The 19,921-nt window shown below is 39.8% G+C and overlaps 2 protein-coding genes across 3 annotated transcripts; one reads left to right on the top strand and one right to left on the bottom strand.

The window, feature by feature from the left end:
- Positions 1-110: 110 nt before the first annotated feature.
- Positions 111-16,352, top strand: LOC130162732 (carnitine O-palmitoyltransferase 1, liver isoform-like). 2 transcript variants are annotated; one of them, XM_056366528.1, is made up of 19 exons: positions 111-269; positions 3,832-3,996; positions 5,967-6,106; positions 6,716-6,887; positions 7,106-7,207; positions 7,548-7,685; positions 8,083-8,160; positions 8,638-8,745; positions 9,815-9,899; positions 11,050-11,245; positions 11,345-11,533; positions 11,658-11,763; positions 11,854-11,970; positions 12,908-13,072; positions 13,409-13,537; positions 13,705-13,860; positions 13,999-14,112; positions 14,400-14,492; positions 14,926-16,352. In XM_056366528.1, the coding sequence occupies exons 2-19, from the start codon at positions 3,856-3,858 to the stop codon at positions 15,049-15,051; spliced, it is 2,355 nt and encodes a 784-aa protein (XP_056222503.1). In that variant the 5' UTR covers positions 111-269; positions 3,832-3,855; the 3' UTR covers positions 15,052-16,352. The 2 variants fall into 2 exon arrangements, with proteins under 2 accessions (XP_056222503.1, XP_056222502.1); XM_056366527.1 differs by lacking the exon at positions 9,815-9,899 and adding an exon at positions 9,205-9,292.
- A 136-nt stretch (positions 16,353-16,488) lies between these two features.
- Positions 16,489-19,800, bottom strand: LOC130162734 (secretory phospholipase A2 receptor-like). The gene is made up of 6 exons (XM_056366531.1): positions 19,566-19,800; positions 19,288-19,328; positions 18,808-19,182; positions 17,390-17,737; positions 17,140-17,240; positions 16,489-17,058 (listed from the first exon to the last, which is right to left on the bottom strand). Exons 1-6 carry the CDS (start codon positions 19,682-19,684, stop codon positions 16,969-16,971), a joined length of 1,074 nt encoding a protein of 357 aa, XP_056222506.1. The 5' UTR covers positions 19,685-19,800; the 3' UTR covers positions 16,489-16,968.
- Positions 19,801-19,921: the final 121 nt, after the last annotated feature.

Here is a 19,921-nt window from a genome sequence, read left to right as displayed (position 1 = left end):
TTATTGGCATGGGCATCCATACTCCCTCCGCACCTTAAACGTAACAGCTCAGAGATCAGAGAACGGACTACATCTGCATGATGGCGAGATTTCCGATAGTCTCTGAAGGCAGCATCAGCTCCATCCAGGCGAGCTTCTGTAGTGATTCAGTCGAGGGACGAGAGGAGAGGAGGGCCGACAGTAAAGCAACACTGGTCGACGTCAGAAGTTAACAGTCGGTTCCTGCTTCTCTGGATTCTCGACATTTCTCCTCCCGTAAACAACAATAGGTATGCTAACATGGTTCCAACAATGTTGCTGTGCGCTGCGGAGAAGATACAAATAGTCGCATCTTCCCACCAACGTTAGGAAGCCATATTAGCAGCCGTTAGTGTGTAGCTAACTACATAATGGGCTGGGCGCTCGGCTAGCAGCAGCTAGCGTTCATTTTCAAACCTAGTGCAGTTAAAACGTCAACTAGCGTTAACGTCTGTTCCCTGGCTTTCCACAACTGTAGCATTAAAGCTAACATTGGAGTGAGGCTATCAGATAGCATAATGAACATACAAGGTTGATAAATGTGAAAAATTATTAATATTACTGTTACTATTGCTTAATCAAATTTTGCTTTACCAAATAGGGCGTTGTTTGGACTTATATTTTGCTAAGATATGAATTTTAGCTAAAATGCTTATGTTATAATCAATTTTTCAAATTTGGCTTGACCTGACTGAAAGGGCTGGCGTGTCAGCTGTTATTTGCTTTGTTTGTTTACTTGTTATGGAAACAGTCTCATATGCCTTATAGCCATTGCTACAGTGCTCTGCTTTACTAGTGACATTAGCTACTTTTAGTTAGAAGTTTTCTGCTTGTTAAACATTGAAACATGCTCAGCTCTGCCCAACTTTGCCTCATAAATCATTGACACTAAAAACTTGCAGTGGCTCAGAGTACCGTTTGACTTCTGTTTAGTTGATATGTTGTTACATGTGTTACAAATATCCACACAATATTATTGTAGACTACAGGAGACTATTGTAAGCTTAACCCCTACTGATTTACCAGTGGACACTCCTGCATTCCTCCACTGTAGGACAAACCTGGAAAAAATGTCTATTCCTAAAATAAAGTTACAAAGTTTTGCAACAAACCAAATAACAGCCTGGCGGATCTTAAATTGACATACAGTTTGAAGAAGTAATTTAATAAATGAGTGATTTCACTACAGCTTTATACTGAGGGACCTCCACAGTGTAGGCCAATTAACCTGAGGTAAGGAAGCATGTTTTAAGAGCAACAGGGAGTGCCCTGCTGTAATCAGAAGCCCTTAATGTTATGAGTAAAATGTTGACATCAACTTGAAAGCTACAGTGTGTATGACTAGAGAAGAGATTCATGTTAGTACTGTTATCACATTAGAATTGGTTATAAGTAGCATCTGATATAACCTGGAGACATACTCTGACTGAATTCTGAGCAGAGGGATTTAAAGTAGTGACAAGATTAAACCTTGTCTTTTCAAGGTCTGCAAATGTGGTATGAATGATTGTGTTGACTTAAACAATGTCTGATTTTCTATTTAAATCTGCACTATTTGATAGTGATGAGAGCATGTCCACAGTAGCCGGCAGGTGACCTTGGTTAATATTAATATTTGTCAGTTGTCCGGGCTGTGCAGCTTATTTTTGTGTTTTTGGTAAATTAAGACATTAAAACAACCTATAACATATAGTACTTCAGAGATGAAGTTCTCAATTTCTCAGTTTTTGTAACTGTGTCTGAAATTATGCGATTGCTTCTACAATGTGAGTATAATAAAGATAACCTGAGGATAGTACATTTTTACTTGTTGCCATAATGGGGCGCAGCACTATATCATTCTCCTTTATTTTCCATCCTTTTCCTCATTTGTTGTTGGCTGACTGGCAGGAAGAGGTTAGTAAAGATAAGTTGTGATAAGGCACGGCTCACTGAAACACTGATAACAAAGCTGTTGCTGTGTCTGTAAAACTCCAAGTTACTCTTTTCTGGAACAGTTTGTTCTTGGAGGGCAAAAAGCCATAAAACAAACTTTAGCTTACCCTAACCCTAACCCTTAACATTTTCGTTGTGTAGGCTAATGGATCTGAGTTAAACAAAACAATAACTGGCAGGGATTTTTTAGAAGTTTGCTGATATGAACTGAAATGAAAATCTTCTATCACAAGTTACTGAGCACCAGCAGTATCAGACCTGAAATCTGTGTCTCATGTCTGGTGCACTGGGTATTCTTCTGGTTTTCCATGTATTTTGCTTATATGTTGTAGTGATTTAATCGCTTCAGTGGTGTTCACCTTTTACCCACTTTACACACACTAGCCCTGACTTCCTCTGTCCACTCTTCTTACTCTAAACTCACTGTCTAATGTTCATCCAAAGATCCTAATGTGAAGTTAGTAGCAAGTAATAAGTACAAGATTGTGTCAGTTCTTCGAAAAACTTTTTTTTTTCTTTAAACTGTAACATCATTGAACAGACTTTACTATTCATAGTCATAGCCATCCCCCTTATTAATGACTTTATATATCTGCAGCCTAATAAGAAATATCATTGTTAAGCTTTTTATAACACAGCTGTAAAGACATAAGCTCTAAGTGAATTGGGAATCAAAGTTGCAGAGATGCTAAGGATTACCACACTGTCAGTGCAGATTAAGCTATCAAAACATTTATTTCAGTCAAATGGATATTGGTAATAAAACCTATCATGACCAGCATTTCATAAGGCGCCTCCTTCAGAGTGCATGTGGTCCATGCTGAACCGAACAGGTGTGTTGGCACTGAAAGAAAGAGGCTGAAATTTACTGCTGTTAGTCCTTGGCACAGGCATAACTGTATCTGCCGGATTCGACCTAAAGAGCAGAACCTCAATGGGACCTTGGGATGATGAGGGAAATGTGTGTGTGTGTGTGTGTGTGTGTGTGTGTGTGTGTGTGTGTGTGTGTGTGTGTGTGTGTGTGTGTGTGTGTGTGTGTGTGTGTGTGTGTGTGTGTGTGTGTGTGTGTGTGTGTGTGTGCGTTTGCCATTTTTAGCCACACAAAAAGAGCAGATGTACCCTCCACAGGGATGCAGTCCAGTGTCAGAGTGACTAAACCTCAGGGCATTATCCATAGCCTATTTGTGGAGGAAAATCAATTCCCTTTGTGAAGAGAAGCAGTAATTGCCTTAAACAAAAAATACCCAATCACATCAGCAGCTAGCCAGCACTTTCCCATCAAACTCTATCAATTTCAAGCTGACTTTGCATTTGAACGAAGTCATGAATAATATGAGCTTCACTTAAAATTGCTCATGCACAAGATGGATGTGTTTTGCCAGGCATACATGGCACAAATCATCAGTTTGATGAATCATCTGTAAGTCCCCTCACAGCACTTTCTACCACCTTCATGGCTCAGTTTCCCCTTCAGCTACTGCAGTTGAGTTACATATATTTATTGTGATCACAAAGTGTAAGGGATGCTGCTGTTGGCCATTTACATTGTTGATTTTGTTGACAACTTGTATGCAGTTCTCAGTGTCTTTTTTATTAAGTGGGTCATTTCATGGTATAAAAAGCTGCTGTTGAGATGTTGTTACTCATGTGCCCTTCATTGCAATCTGTATATTAGGGGTCTACAATCATGGTAATCTATTTATGAGGTGAGTTGTTAATTGGTATTCTTGTGTCTAAGGTGTTTGAGATTTGACACTTTGTGTTTAATGTAGGATGCTCTACTTGCCTTTAGGTTGTTGACTGACTATTTAAATTGTCATTTAAAGAAAACTTGTCTTTCTCCTCTTGTTTGCTCTTTTGCTGTTGTTTCCCCTTCAGGCCCTGTTATTGTGCACAGTAATCATGGCAGAGGCCCACCAGGCAGTGGCCTTCCAGTTCACAGTCACCCCAGAGGGTATCGATCTGCAGCTGTCCCACCAGGCCCTAACTGAGATCTACCTCTCTGGTGTGCGCTCCTGGAAGAAGCGTATCATCAGACTCAAGGTATTTGCACTCTCCCTGTCACACCTGTTTGTTTTGTTTGTTCATGCATACCCTGTGTCTGCATCCCAAAACCATCTGTAATAATTACAGTCATGTTTACACTGTGCCTCTTCCTTCTTGTTATTCCTCCGCGTTGTCGACAGCCAGGGCTAGAGGCATTATGTTTTCAGGTTGTACGTCCCACTCTCGTGACCGCGATTCCTCAGTAATGCCTTGAGAGTATTTCTTTATATTTGGCATAAACATTCACTTGGACTTCAGGATGAACTGATTACATTTTGGTGGTCAAAGGTCAACGTCACTGTGACGTCAGAAAACGTGGTTTTGGCCTCTTGAATTTGATAGGTCAAGACCGCCTCGAGGGAATTTCTTCAGATTTGCCACAAACATCACTTGGACTCAAAATTGAACTAACTAGATTTTGGTCAGACTAGTGCGGACTAGAGAGACCAATACATAAGAACTGATGAAGCCGCTTGGATAAGAGGCGAAACGTCTTCCACAGACAAATACAAGTCCAGTTGCCTTCGATTTAATTTGAGAAAGAGATAACAATGACCTGGATGAATGAGAACTTTCACACACAGATTTTGGAGGGCAAAGGTCAAATTTCAAGGTCACAGTGACCTCATGTTTTTTGTGAATGTGATCTATAAGGAATGCCCAGAGGGAATTTCATTACATCTGGCACAAATATTCACTTAGACTCAATGATTAACTGATGAATCTGACTAAGAGTTTGGGCATCAAAGGTCAAGGTCACTGTGATCTCACAAAACAAATTCAAAAACAAATTCGACAAATTCAATTCAAATTCATACGCTTATTATGACACATTTTAACGCAAATGTTATAATCGGATAAAATGATAACATGATGACATTTTATATCCCAATGGTCAACTTCACTATGACATAATGTTGTGCAAAAACACTACTGGCTATTATTCAACACTGTAACTCAGGAAAAGAAATAGAGATTGTGACCATATCTCCTGAACCTTGGCTTTTTGGCAGACGCATGGTGGTAATTCTGGTTATTACTGCTTTTCTACCTCTCAGCATGTCAGCACTTGCATCTGTATCAGAGCTAAATGTTGAGGAATCCTGCAAAGACGCCGTTCTGTTGGCTTGTCCATATTGTGGTTCTAATTTCTTTGTTCTTTATCTGCTCATTCTACTAATCTTTTCAGGTTAGTTGCCTTTCTAGTCTGTAGGTGGTGAGTGCTAAAATCAGAGATATTTGCTTTTACCTTTTAAAACTAACCCAGGAAAATCCATTTTTAGTTTCTTTGTACCTTACAAATAAACTACAATTATAAATAAATCCTCACAAATAACCTTCAGAATAAACTTGAATTTGGAATATTTATAAGGTACTTGACCATTCACGTCATTGAACCATTGACAGACTGAATGCAAGAGGTTTGATTTTTTTCTTATTTTCTTTAATTGTTTTGATTGTAGTCTTCTAACTATGGGCTTTCAATTGCTGTCCTTTTATATCATATATAATTCTTAATTTGAAATGCTGTGTTTTAGTTTTGTTTTGTATAACCCTCGTTAAAAAAGGCAGTTTGCTCTCGAATTCTTTGCTGTCATAATGTGTGGACTTCATTATCAATCAATAATGGATGCCACATATTATGACACACTCTTTGTGTGTGAGCATCGTGCCTCATGTCTTTGTTTGATTCCCACTATCATCATTCATTTTCAGAAGCAATGTTAATAAGAATTAAAAAGCCTTATATTAACAGTTAATTACCAGTAATTTGTTGTTTAAATCAGCCAAATGTCTGATGCTGAGCTAAATACAGTTAAGACAATCAGAATAGATTAGATAGCATTAGAATGACAGTTATTATGTTAATCTGATCATAACTGAATTATCAGTGAGCATGTAGGTGTACTGATTGTAAACAGGAAGAATGGCATTTAAAGTCAATCTCTTTCCTCTGACATTAACAGAACAGTGTGATAACGGGGGTATATCCTGCTAGCCCTTCCTCCTGGCTTTTTGTGGTCATAGCAATCCTGGCTACTATGTACACTCGCTCCGACCCCTCCATGGGCCTCATAGCCAAGATACAGGAGCACCTGCCAGTCAGGTAACACATCTCATGACTCCATGAAATGGTAAAAGTTAATGATTAATATTATGATTCATCAGACACAAAATGTGTCTTCTCATTGTGAGGCCACAGTGCTAACCACTGCGGCCTCACAGCGAGAAGGTTCTGGGTTTGAACCCTGGGCCTGGGGCCTTTCTGTGTGGAGTTTGCATGTTCTCCCAGGTACTCCGGCTTCCTCCCACAGTCCAGAAACATGCACAATAGGTTAATTGGTGACTCTAAAGTGCCCATAGGTGTGAATTTGTGCACAAGTGATTGTTTGTCTCTATGTGTCAGCCCTCTATTGACTGGCGACCTGCCCAGGGTGTACCTCACCCAATGTCAGGTGAGATTGGCTCCAGCTCCCCTGTGACCCTGCACTGATAACCGGTATACATAATGGATGGATGGATGAGTGGATGGATGGATATTACCATTGTGAAACAGCTAGTTCTTCTAATTAATGTAAAAAGTCGTTTCTCCTCCCATCCATCCTGTGTGTGGTTTCTCTACTCCTGTCCATCTCCCTTCAAGTTGGTTTTTTAAAATTTTGTCATTTATTCCACTCACAGTTTTGTTTTCCTCTCTTTCTCCCACCATTACCAGCCAGTCAATGAGTACGCAGTGCCAGGCAGTGGTGTCAGCAGTGCTCTTCAGCACCATGCTATGGCTCTTGCTCATCTTCACCATGCGACTGTGTCTGAAGCAGCTTCTCTCTTACCACCGCTGGATGTTCGAGCAACACGGCAAGATGTCCAACACTACCAAAGTCTGGGTGGTCAGTGCTGTTTCACAGTTTTTAACCACACCTTTCACTGTCCCTCGCTTCTGTGATCTTTTGGCATCTCTAAATAGTGACACATTTATATGCTGATGTTAAAATTACAGTTAGTACAGTTTTGTGTAATGTAAAGCTCGTAATATTCATTTTTTGCTGTGTAATATTATTTAACATATGCAAGTCCTCACTTAAATATGCTGTTGTGTCTGTGCCAGGCGCTGGTGCGGATCTTTTCTGGCAGAAAGCCTCTACTCTACAGCTACCAGGGTTCGTTGCCAAACTTGCCTTTGCCCACCATCAAGGACACAGTCAAGAGGGTGAGATGGCACATGAAGCAGAGGGAATGACAACACACCGATTACTGACCATAAAAAAGATGGATCACTTTCTCACATTCATCATTTTCTGCCTTTCCTTTGCCATTGTGTTATCTGGCTGCAAGCTAGTTGGGAAATTTATAAAAATGCAAGATATCTACACTTCTAAATTGAGATATATTTGAGAGATGAGAGGAGATAGAATGGAAAAGAGCTGTGGTATTACATCAGCATAATTAGAATGGATGTTATTCTATTGGAAATTGTATTTCTGTTCACTGATGTTTATTATTATTGTTCATTTGAATTGTGGTTTATTTAGCAAATGTCTCTTGTTTAGTACTTGGAATCCGTGCGTCCGCTGATGGATGATACGCAGTATGAACGTATGACCAAACTGGCCGCAGAGTTCGAGAGCAGCCTCGGTAACCGCCTGCATTGGTACCTCAAACTCAAAGCTCTCTGGGCATCCAACTACGTAAGTGGTTGACCTCTTAACAGTACTCTGGTGAAGCCTGGCCACTTCAAACGTCACTGTAACGTCCAATGCAAAGCAGTCCAAAGGAATTTTAAAATTCCATTAACAATGCATATCTTTGTGAGGTTCTGTGGTTTGAATTATTCATCCTGTCTGAATATGCAAGTGATGTGACCGCCAGTTGGCTGCAATATTAGTCTTCTCTCTAAGATTTTTATGCCTCCACACCAGCGACAGCCTGGGCCGCAAGCATTATGTTTGCTGGTTGTCCGTCTCGTGAATGCGATGTCTCAGTAACGCTGTGAGGGAATCTCTTCAAATTTGGTACATACTCAACTGGACTCTGGTCAAAGGTCAAAGTTGTCATTAATTCTATTTTTTTGTGTATGTGTTTTAGGTTAGTGACTGGTGGGAAGAATACGTCTACCTACGGGGACGAAGCCCAATCATGGTCAACAGTAACTACTATGGCATGGTGTGAAAAAGTATTATTTCCTCTTAAGAATTTTCCTGTCCACATGGTGTAGTCATCTCTTTGGACTGACTTATTGGACAAAGTTTGTACCTGGGCCTAATAGCTGAATTTATTATGTTATATGGCCATTGAGATATTTCAGGACTCATTCTTTGAATCATTTGTGTGCAACTGTTTGACATGAGGAGGAAAAATCATGGATCTAATTGTGTGTTACTCTTTGTTAAGAAATGTAGTCTTTGTTGCCATCAATTTATGTTTCAACAAGCTCCATACATACAGATAACATCTAGGAGCTACCCAGTTAACCATGATTTTCTGCTATTCTGTTAACTGTAATTATTCTTAATATTGTGTATATATTATATGGTATATATAGTATATTTATAGTATATATTGGAAATTAATATCTCTTGATTTGATACCGCCTGCTTATCCTCCTCCTGACTTTACTGTTTCTGTTTGGTCTCTCCCCAGGACTTCTTGTATGTGACACCCACACCCATCCAGTCAGCCAGAGCAGGCAACAGCATACATGCATTCTTCCTGTACCGTCGCAAACTCAACAAAGAAGAAATTAAACCTGTGAGTTCATCCACCAGTCATGCCCAGTTACTCCATATAGATAGAGACATTCATTATACATGTCTCTTTGCCATGGTAACAGAAGACTTGTTAATCAAATTTTGAGACATTGAGATCTTTCTTTGTGGAGCCGCAGAATATTATGTTCACTTGATTGTGTTTTGACTGTGTGAGTAACATCCATCCATCAGTGTTTGTGTGTCTTGATTGTTTATAGTAGATAGTATGTGTCTTCATTCATTTATTTAGTTTATGTGAAGACATCTCCCTCATGTTCTCATACCATGCTCATTTCTCACCCCTTCCTTTTGTACCCTTTCCAATCTCACTTTCGCTTGTTTGATTTCTCTTTATCTACCTCCTTAATTTTCTTTTTTGTTTGACTACATTTTCCTCCACTGCTGTACCCTGTTCCTCTCCCTATGCCTTTGCCTTCGTCCTTTCCTCTATGTTTCCCAGAGTCGTATACCAGGCACTGTCATTCCTCTGTGTGCAGCACAGTGTGAGAGGATATTCAACACCACACGCACTCCTGGAGAGGAGACCGGTAAACAGACTGACATGTACACACACACAGACACACACGAGCGGTAAACTTACACGAGAAAGGCAGCACCGGCTTCATACTGAGTGATGCTAACACATCACTGCTTCAGAGATAATGAGGCATACTGAAGGTGTCTGAACCCTCTGGAGTTTAAGCGTGGGATATAAAATTGTGTGAAAGACAGTGCGTGTGTATGCGTGAGTGTGTATGGTCTCCTGAAGCAAGGTGTCTGTGATTCACTGAGTCAGAATATGTCTACTGTACAGCCCATCCTGTCATCTCTCATCTGTCTCATCTTGCCTTCTGGTCTCATCTCAGGTCTGTCTGGGAAGGTTCTGTCTATAACTAATGTCTATTTTCTTCTGCCCACACATTTTTGTTATCTCTTTTCTTTCCTCTTTCTGGTTTATTTTTTATTTCATCCCCACTCCTTCATTTTTTTTTCTATTATCCCTTTTGTTTCCTCTTTTTCTCACCCATACTTTGCTTTTGTACTGGTCCATCCTTTTTTATCCTGCTCAGTGGTTGTTGAGGTCTGCAGTTCCTTGCTGTTCCTATCAGTTTGAGCGGATGTTTGACACTTGTCGAATCCCTGGAACACTAACAGGTAGTATCTCTAAATGTCAAAGCCAGTATGATAACAATGGAAATGTGCTTAACATTGTTACTGTGTATACTTAATATTTTAAGGTTAGATGTATCCCTGTCTCATATAGAGTGAAAGTTCTTTGTCCGTTGTGTTAATGACCCACCATCTTGATGGTCACCCTATCAGTCGTTTCAAATCAGAAAACATAATGAAAAGAAATACAAACTGCATCCGTGCTTTCAGTATATTTACTCATGCATGCCTCCTACAGTATGTTTTCATTCCTCTGTTTGCTAAATAGGCCTTAAGCTATCTGTTTAGCACTGTCTCAGTCTTCCTGGTTGCACAAGGTAGGCTAGGTCAACATGAAACTGATGGAGTTGTTGTTTCATTGTTCATTTGAATTCAGTGCAGTTAAGTGTGTGTCAGTGTGTCAAGTGTTTGAATATGGTTCACTCAGGTTTGTTGTCTTCTTAAGATGATTGGTAGAGGGAAGTCAGATCACACACTGTCACTCCACATAATATTCGTCCACTTCTTTCTGGCAACAGGTGCTGAGTTTGTTTTTTTAACAGGATGTGTTGGGGATGTTGAGAAAAATATCTTAGGCGTCTACCTGTGTGGTGACATTGTTACTTTTAGCCAGTGGAAAGTGGTGAAGGAGTGTTCCCATTTTACAATAATTCTTATATTCAAACATATTTTACCTGGAAGCTGCTCAGTGCAAATATAGTTTTCTTTTTGTGACCAGTGAGTACAGTGTCAATGTACTGATTGTAGTTTAAGAATATATTGTTTATTTAAAATATGTTTTTATTATATAAATTCTGTCCAATTAATGTCACAAGGACGTGTTGCAGAGTCAGTTGCTTTGTGCTTCCCGACTGAAACTAAATTATGGGTAAAATTTCTTTAAATAAATTCAGTGGTATAGATAAATGACTTGAATGTGAGAAATGCCAGAAATCCATGCCAGTAGTACAGACAAAATGCTGAGGTTCTGAATGAAACTAAGCACGAACCACATCTAAATCCCTAAATTAAGTGCATCAACTCTGGTGTATTTGTGTTTCCGTAACATGATCTTAGTTAGCACCTCACCCCTAAATTACAGAAATACACTCTAAATGTCTCTCTGCCTTTTTCCCTCTTTCTTTTATATCGGAAGACACTGTGCAACACTGGCAGGACAGCGACTATGTAGTGGCATACCACAGGGGTCGCTACTTTCGTCTGAGGGTGTACCAGGCAGGCAGACTCCTGTCACCCAGGGAGATTGAATTCCAGGTTCAGAGGATCCTCGATGACCCTTCACCTCCTTCCAAAGGAGAGGCCAAACTCGGGGCTCTGACCGCTGGAGACAGGTCAGCTTGACAAGCCTCCAGCATCTAAAACACATGCACCACACAGCACACTACATCCTTAATGTAATGTCATGAGTTTTGCTTTGAAATGTTTCCCAGAATTCCATGGGCTAAAGCCAGAACTAAGTATTTCAGCAGTGGGGTCAATAAACGCTCTCTGGACTGCATTGAGAGAGCCGCCTTCTTCGTGACCCTGGATGATGATGAACAGGGCATGATGGGAGATGACCCTGCCGCCAGTCTAGATCGCTATGCTAAGTCCTTGTTGCATGGGAAATGTTATGACAGGTAATTTTACACTAAACTGATAACTACCTTGCGAACTAATTCGGGAACTTGTTTTTCCTGTTATGTTGTTGAATTGCTGGAATTTTCTGTACAGCATTCAGTCATTATCTTGGTTGTCATGCAGGTGGTTTGACAAGTCCTTCTCAGTTGTTTACTACAAGAATGGAAAGAATGGCATAAACGCAGAGCACTCGTGGGCTGATGCACCAGTGTTGGCACACTTATGGGAGGTAAGTAGATGTAAGAAAAGCAGGTTGCCCACTGTTGTCATAAGAGGCCCCGATAACAGGCTGTCACTTTGCATTGTTGTGTGTTTTCAGTACACCCTGGCCACTGACAGTTTCCAGCTGGGTTACAATGCTGAGGGTCACTGCAAAGGAGATGTGGATTCATCATTACCACGACCACAGAAGCTGAACTGGGAAATCCCTCCAGAAGTCAGTCATCCATTCACACATTATCTTTAAATTTAAATGTTTTCTCTTTCAGCTACAGAACACAGGTTCTTGCTCCGCTGTCTGCAACAATCCAGTCTGTTTCGAAATGATGCATATACTGTAAATATCATAGTTTATATTATGCTTACAATGGAGACATATGATCAGAATTAGTCCAAATTAAATAATTCCAATTTTAAATGAGTACTGTGGCATGGAAACATTTTCATTTTGTTAATTTTGTCTTTCACAGCAGCACTAAATGATGCTGAATCACTACAAATATAGCAGCAAGCAACATTATTATTATTATCACCCCCCCCCCAACATACTTTTTGCGTGGGGGGGGGGGGGGGGGGGGGGGGGGGGGGGGAATCACCATTTCTTTTATCTGTATTGTTACTGCTGGGCCTGTGTATCTGGATAGAATACCTCAGATTGGGGAGACCCGGTGGCTCACCTGGTACAGCGTGTACCATGGAGGCTTAGTCCTGGCTGCAGTGGCCCAGGTTCGAGTTCAACCCGTGGCCCTTTGCTGCATGTCATCCCCTCTCTCTCTCCCACACTTTCCTGTCTCTCTTTCTCACTGAGCTTTCAGAATAAAATAACTTAAAATTGAGAATACCTCACTTTGATATATTATTATATTATGTATTTATAGCAAAAATGTAAAGTATGTTACAGTATGTTTACAGCTTAGAAATAAGATCCTAACCATACAGTGGCCAGTAACTTGGTTGTACTGCGATGAAACTGATTGAAAGGAGTTCAGCCAGTTGATACATATATTACACGTTCAAATTCATGTGACATGTAAAGCAGCACGGTAAAGGCTTGCTCATTATTTGAAACAAGATGACTTTTTTTTTTTAAACCACAGTACAATGTTATATGTATCTCACTCCTGCTGATAACAGTTTGGATGTGTCTGTCTCAGTGTGAGGAGCAGATCTCGCAGTCGCTGGCAGTGGCCCAGGCCCTGGCTGATGACGTAGACTTCCACGTTTTCTCCTTCAGAGACTTCGGCAAAGGAAAGGTCAAGAAGTGTCGCGTCAGTCCAGATGCCTTCATCCAAATGGCTCTTCAGCTGGCCTACTACAGGGTGAGCCTCTCTCTGAAGTAGAACAGATGTATAAACATACACTTACTGTACGTGATCAACGGCAGGGCAGTGTGTTGTTTTGCCTCTTTACTCAAGCACGTTGGATCTGAAAATAGCGTGCTGACCCTCAGCTGTAATGCATGGGGTTCACATCAATTTCAAATATGCAATAGCACACAACCAAAACAATTGTGTTAGTGTGTAAATACTTATAGACTGCACATGTGACAGTTGAACAGGAAGAAAATATGACTATGTTAAAATTTGGACATTTGTATATTGGATTTGGGACCATCAGTATTTTCTGTCATCTGTGAGTTTTGTTTTGCATTCCAGGACCGGAGGACGTTCTGCTTGACGTACGAAGCCTCCATGACCCGTTTGTTCAGGGAGGGCAGGACTGAGACTGTTCGCTCCTGTACCAATGAGAGCAGTGCCTTCGTCCGAGCGCTGGATGGTGGAGAGGTGAGACCAAGGAAACGTTTTTGACTGATTACAGGTTCTCTGTGTAAATACATCTGCATTGCAAATGATGATGTCTAATTGCTATGTCCCTTGTATAAATCATACAGTGTCTATTTTTAATGTGTGCTATGCCAAGCAGTCATGCCACTCATGCCATTCTCCACCAGGCAGCAGATGTGTGCAGGCGTTTGTTCCGTGCAGCGTTAGACAAGCACCAAAATCTGTATCGCATGGCCATGACTGGAGCTGGCATCGACAGACACCTCTTTTGCCTCTACGTGGTTTCCAAATACCTTGGAGTGGAGTCTCCTTTCTTGAAAGAGGTTTATTTCTTCCCCTTTGCCACTTTAATCAGATTAATCATATCAGTCCAGCTCAGTATGGGTATTTATCTTTTTAGTAGAGCCAAAACAGCAGTGACTTCAACAAACTGATGCATTGCATCCTTGTGGGTGTCTCAGGTGCTGTCTGAGCCCTGGCGGCTGTCCACCAGTCAGACTCCAGTCCAGCAGGTGGAGCTGTTTGACCTGGTCAACCACCCAGAGTACATCTCCTGCGGAGGGGGCTTTGGTCCGGTCAGTGTAATCTTACAATGTAGTTTTATGACTTTTGTCTATGTAATTACACTTTCATTTTGCATCATGCAGCAGCCTTTATATTAGTGGACACTATTTTAGTCTTTATTTGCAATGGAAACAGCCCATCTTAATGGATGAACACTGAAAATATCTGTACCATCTCATGCTTCTTTTTTTTTTTTTTTTACAGTCTTTACTGTTTTGCTTCTTTTTATGGAAGTAGCTCTGTGTTCTGATATTCATAAAACAGTCATGAGTGTAAATATTGTCCGTACCTATTTCAGGTGGCTGATGATGGTTATGGGGTGTCCTACTGCATTGTGGGTGACAACCTGATTAACTTCCACATCTCGTGCAAGCACTCCTGTCCAGACACTGTGAGTTAAATTAAAGTAGGGATTTTACCCTGTGTGAGCAAAGTGAACAAAATAAACTCCTCAGCTTCGGGCAGGAACTGCTGTGTAAATAAGATATGTATTTTTGTAGGAAATCAATATGTGTATCCTTTAAACCATGATATTTATTATTTCTGTAGTTTTTGATAGTTGTGTAAGAGGAAATTGGTAGTATGACGTAAAAATGAAGCCTATGATAAGCATTACAGCCAAACTGATACCGGATATTTGAGGCAGATGCAACCATCAATAAGACAAGAATAACAACATATCAACATTTTCAGCATAGCTTTCTCTTTTAGCCCTAAGGTTGAGAAGTTATTTGGGCTTAACCCATCTATAATTATTCAGACTGGTGATAGCAGATGTGATGGCATAAAACCTCCTCATTCTTTAATTTGTGTCTCCCTTTAAGGATGCCCATAAGTTTGGTGCTCAGATCAGAAAAGCCCTGCACGACCTGATACAGATGCTGAGCCCCAACCAAAAAGAGCCCAACAAAACAGAGGAGAGTCGGCCTGAGGTCAAGAAAGATCTGTAGATGATTACTCGGGGTGGGGGGGTGGGGGTGGGGGTGGGGGGCATTGCTGAGGGAAAGGTGTGCAAGAAACAATGCAACATGATGACGTGCATTGGGAGAATTTTATAGATGATACGGATGATATGGAATGATGGAGGGGATGTTTTTACTGATATGCATCTGTATTTGTGTGTTTATATTAGCTGTGTTATGGGTGTGTGAAGAGAGAAAAGGTCCATAGAGTAACAGATCAAGAAGTGTGATTCAAATGCAGTATGGTTATTGGTTTTCGTTGGGTTTTAACAAATCGTCAGTGAAAATAGAACCATGAACCCTAAATGAAAAAGTAATTATTGTGACATGATTTTTATAAAAAGGCCAGTGTGAATTGCACCACTCAAAGTTAGGATAGAAATCCTAACATCACCTTATTGCAGGGAGGAATTTAACATAAATTCAAGTGCAGTATGTTTTGTCACTATTAAGTATGCCACACTTTTTGTGCCACTAATTGTCTGTTGTTGGCTTTGTTTGAAAGTACAATATACGTGTGTGATAAAGAGTCTTGGAGCATTAGCATTGAGAGAAAACATGCAGGACTGTTGAGGTGACTTCGGTTTCCATCTGAGTGCAAGATTGCCGTCACAGTGAGAACAGGAATTTTAAAATCTTGGAAGTCTGTGACTTCTCAGTGGTTACTCATTATGTATACAGGAAATCTGCTTTTTACATACATGATTGTAATACTCCGCTGAGAGTGCCAGGCTGTTTATACATGTAGTGATATGACATGGCTCCTTTAAATTCATAGGTGGGCATTACCCTTTGATTAGTATTACACTCAGTCACAACTCACCCATGAAATAACTTATATTCTAGTTTTTTGAGCAAATTCAAACTGTATATACAGATAATGTTGGTCAGTTTTGCTTTCTGTGGTCAGTAGGCATTTCAAACCCATTTGCCCATTTAAAAGCTCTTGTGTAATGAACTCCGGTTATTTCACTGCCATCTATAAATCTGTTTTGTATTTTTTATTTTTTATTTAACAAGCGCCATAACAATGCAAGCTATATTTATGAACATGATGTGCAGTTATCCAGTCTCCAGCAGTGCTGCAGGTCAGATGTGAGTTACATGTTAAGTGACATTTTGTAGTCAAGCCATCTAATTCACACGGTGGCACGTTACCAGTGACGCAGATTCCTGCTATTCTCCATTGATTTACATTTTATTGTTTTCAATCCAGATCAGCTATTGTAAGCCTTTTTTTTTATTGCAATATTACAAGGGAACATAAATTCATTCTTAAAGAAAAAAGACCTCAAGTGTGTTCTTGTTGTTTGCTGTCTTAAAAGAGTACTCCACCGATTTAGCATTGCACTCATAACAATGGAAAGCTTTAAAAAATATCAGAATCAGCAGATTGCAGCAGGACCAAACAAATCTCTTGTTATTCCCCACATTCTTCTTCCTTGTCAAAACCTTGCACCACCAGTACGTTAACAACAGCAGACCTACTGTTAATACATGATGAGAAATAAAAGTGAACATTAAACATTAAAGACAGCATGAACAACATCAAAGTTAACCCTTTCAAAACATGAATTATATGTGTATGTACAATGTCAGATAAACATCACTGCTGACTACAAGATATAGAAATGGGAGGAGTAAGTATTCTTATTTCACAAATGCATTTTACAGGCAGCCATGTAAATGGGATTTGTTAAATATATCAAGCTTTTTTTCAGTTGTAATAGAGTGAAAGTCCCCCAAATGATTCTTGTTTTATCTCTGATGATTTTACACACTGTTAGCGTGACTATTTTAATGACTACAGCTCAAATGCACATGTAGACATTCAGGAATAATTGGAATGTCATAAATTTCATAGTGGAAGCTTAACTTTATGTTACATTATAACAGGAGCTTTCATTAATTTTCTTCTTTTTTCTTTTTCTTGAAAATCGTCCCGTCTGGCTGGACCTTCCACTGAAGCTTGCCCCCCTGATACTTGTTTTGGAGCTATGGAGGCATGAAAAAAAAAAAAAATTACTGACGAACTAAACCTTCAACTTTGATATTAAAAAATATACAGAAACTTACCTGGTCCAAAATGGCGTCAGTCACAGCAGCATCACTCAAGTTTAAGAGTGAATTTGCCTTAATTTTCAACCTCACAGTCTGCTTCAGTATCTTACTTTTTCCTGTGGTTAAAGAAATAGAAATAAATTATTGCATTACATATATATATGCTCAATTTTTTTTTATCAAATATTAAAGATGGCATTTTTCAAATAATGTAATAACTAACATGGTTCATTGTAGAATCAGACTGTAACAGATATATGCCTACCATTATAGCAGAAGAAGGGAAGCTTGGTAGTACAATTGTTGATTTGCCACGCCTTGGAGGAAGGCTTATACGTTGCACAGCCCTTAGAGTGACTTGACACATTCTTTTCCCAGTATCTGAAGGAACTGTTACTCATGTCCGACCATTCCCACTGATCTCTGAACAAACCTATCCACGCATGTTCTTCAGTTTTATTGAAATTTGTCTCATCATTAAGAATTTGCTGTAATGCCTGTTTTTCAGCCTGGCTCCTTGCACTGGCCAATTCCATATCATTCTGTCGACAGTACTCTTGGGCTTGCCTCCATGTCTTAGCTTCAGGACCAGGATGCATCTTACCGGACTGGTCTGTGAATATTTTAAAATGTAAAAGTTAAAATGTTTGGAAAGAATGGAAGTTTTCAAACTGCAGCAAACATACTTAACTGTTCATGAGATACTCCAATGATTAATTATTGAACTTTTCTAAAGTTGGGAAAGTCAAAAAAAAAGAAAGAAAAAAAAAAAAGCCAAAGTAGCAGAGGGCAATGTATTATGACTTTTAGCCCCTAGTTTGGACGTATCTTTGGACCAAGCTCCAACAATGCTGCAGTTCCTATAGTTCCCATAATGCAATTTGATAGAATCTCCCTCCTTTGTAAACATCCTTAAACTCCATGTCCCCATATTGTAAGATTTCTGTTCACAAGATGTAGGCACAGTGGTGCTTGGAGGGAAACGTTAACATGCTCACAGTGACATTTATCCACCATGTTTGCTCTCTTCATGTCAGCATGCTGGGATCTGGATTTTGGGATTTAGCTGTAGAAGCCACAGTATTGGGCAGTTGCATTACTGACTTAATGATGGGACAATATGAAAAGTCAGGGCGTCACCAAAGCTGTCAAAGTTTATCCCATGGCAACATAAATATCTGTTCCAAATTCAGCAATGCATCCGTCAGATTATTTAGATGTTACAAGTATTAGACACGCCGCTCTACCATCAAACCAACATTGCCATCCATACAACCGCATCGCTAGCATGGTTAAAAAGTGTCATTCTCCCAATCTGAAGTGACCCTGATGACTTCATTGGGGTTCAGTTTTTCAGACTTTACAAAGCTCCTGCAGAGCCAACAACTGTTGTACAACTGTGTACAACTGTACAACTGTTTTCACAGGCTGAGTAAAATCATGCAGTAAGTTAATCTTCATGTGTAAAGTCTGCTGCGGAGTATCCTTTTAAAGTTATCACACACATACCTCCTGCATGTTCAAAGAAACAGCCGAAATAGTTTGAGAGTTTGTGAAATTGTTCTTTTAACTAACTGCTGGCTGGAGATTTATAATGACTGAACAGACATCAGAGTCTGTGGTTACTTTGAATCATCTGTCCCCTAAAAGCACTCATTGTTAAATTAAATCCCTCTTACTTACGTTCCTGACAGACAAAAAGAAGCGATGTCAGACAATCGATGCCAACCAATGTCCCATCAAGCTTCATGCCTCCACATCTGTGAGTGGAACCGAGTGAAGTGGCCACGTTGTCTTCAAGTAACCCATGACTCATCCTAGTTTCTCCCACAGACCACATCCAGGACAAACTCTTGCTATCTCTCAGACCAATCCAGATCCCTGTTGTCTTTTCTGTGGCTTTCGTCATGTCCACCAGCCTCTTCATGTCATCATGGCTGCCAATGGTGGCGAGGTCAGTGTAGTTCTTTTTGCAGTACCCTTGGGCATCCTCCCAGCTCTTTTTCTCATTTATCAGGTGATACTCATAATGAATGTGTGAACACAAAATGAGAGAACCTGAAGGACAACCATCATAAACCAAATAACACAGGTATTATTAATATAACAGTGTGTATTTGAATTTTGCATAACTATTGAATCATTTTATGTCAATACACCTACCTGAAGTCAGAAGCAAAATCCCCAGAATAAACATATTTTGTCTAAGATATAAAAGGATAAATATTTAATACAAGTTGTTATAATCAACTTTCCTACACAGATATAGTGCTTAACAGCTATTGTAAGTTGAATTTATTTAGGATATTAAGAGTATCATATTCGCTCCGCTTATATGTCTCAGGGTGAACATTTTTAATGTATTCCAAAGTTCATTATATCATCTGCTTAAAATAAATAAGCTGCTTTATCAAATAAATGAAAACAAATTGAATTCTTACCTGACGCACGGATGTTTTCTCCTCAGGGCTAAAGTGAACTCTTTCTTTGTCGCTCCCTCTTCATATATGTTGTGTTTCAATGGGCAGTTGTATTTGTTATTATGGAAATTCTTTTGCATTTGACTTGCAAGGAACACATTTGCAAGATATTTGTTTCATTGTTATGGGATTGTGACATACCTGTTATGTTATCCGTCATGTGTTATATGATAAAAAGAAACAAACAAAGACAAATAAAACAAAACAAAACAGGGCTACCCAGTATGTAAAGTAGATCCCGGGCACCAGGGATGTTCAGAGCTTTCCATCCCAGACCATAAACAGGATCTCCTTGCTTCACTTTTTTCTCCTGATAG

Source organism: Seriola aureovittata, chromosome 21, assembly GCF_021018895.1.
Source record: "Seriola aureovittata isolate HTS-2021-v1 ecotype China chromosome 21, ASM2101889v1, whole genome shotgun sequence".
Taxonomy (NCBI): Eukaryota; Metazoa; Chordata; class Actinopteri; order Carangiformes; family Carangidae; genus Seriola; species Seriola aureovittata.
The sequence above is the reverse complement of the archived record's forward strand: the minus strand, read 5'-3'. Positions and strand labels throughout refer to the sequence as shown.

Coding starts and splice junctions, on each gene's coding strand:
- LOC130162732 (XM_056366527.1), top strand. CDS start 3,856: ATGGCAGAGGCCCACCAGGCAGTGGCCTTCCAGTTCACAGTCACCCCA. Junction 11,534..11,657: donor CATGGGAAATGTTATGACAG/GTAATTTTACAC, acceptor GTTGTCATGCAG/GTGGTTTGACAAGTCCTTCT. Junction 14,493..14,925: donor AGCACTCCTGTCCAGACACT/GTGAGTTAAATT, acceptor TCTCCCTTTAAG/GATGCCCATAAGTTTGGTGC.
- LOC130162734 (XM_056366531.1), bottom strand. CDS start 19,684: ATGCAAAAGAATTTCCATAATAACAAATACAACTGCCCATTGAAACAC. Junction 19,329..19,565: donor AGAAAACATCCGTGCGTCAG/GTAAGAATTCAA, acceptor TTTATATCTTAG/ACAAAATATGTTTATTCTGG. Junction 19,183..19,287: donor GATTTTGCTTCTGACTTCAG/GTAGGTGTATTG, acceptor GTTGTCCTTCAG/GTTCTCTCATTTTGTGTTCA.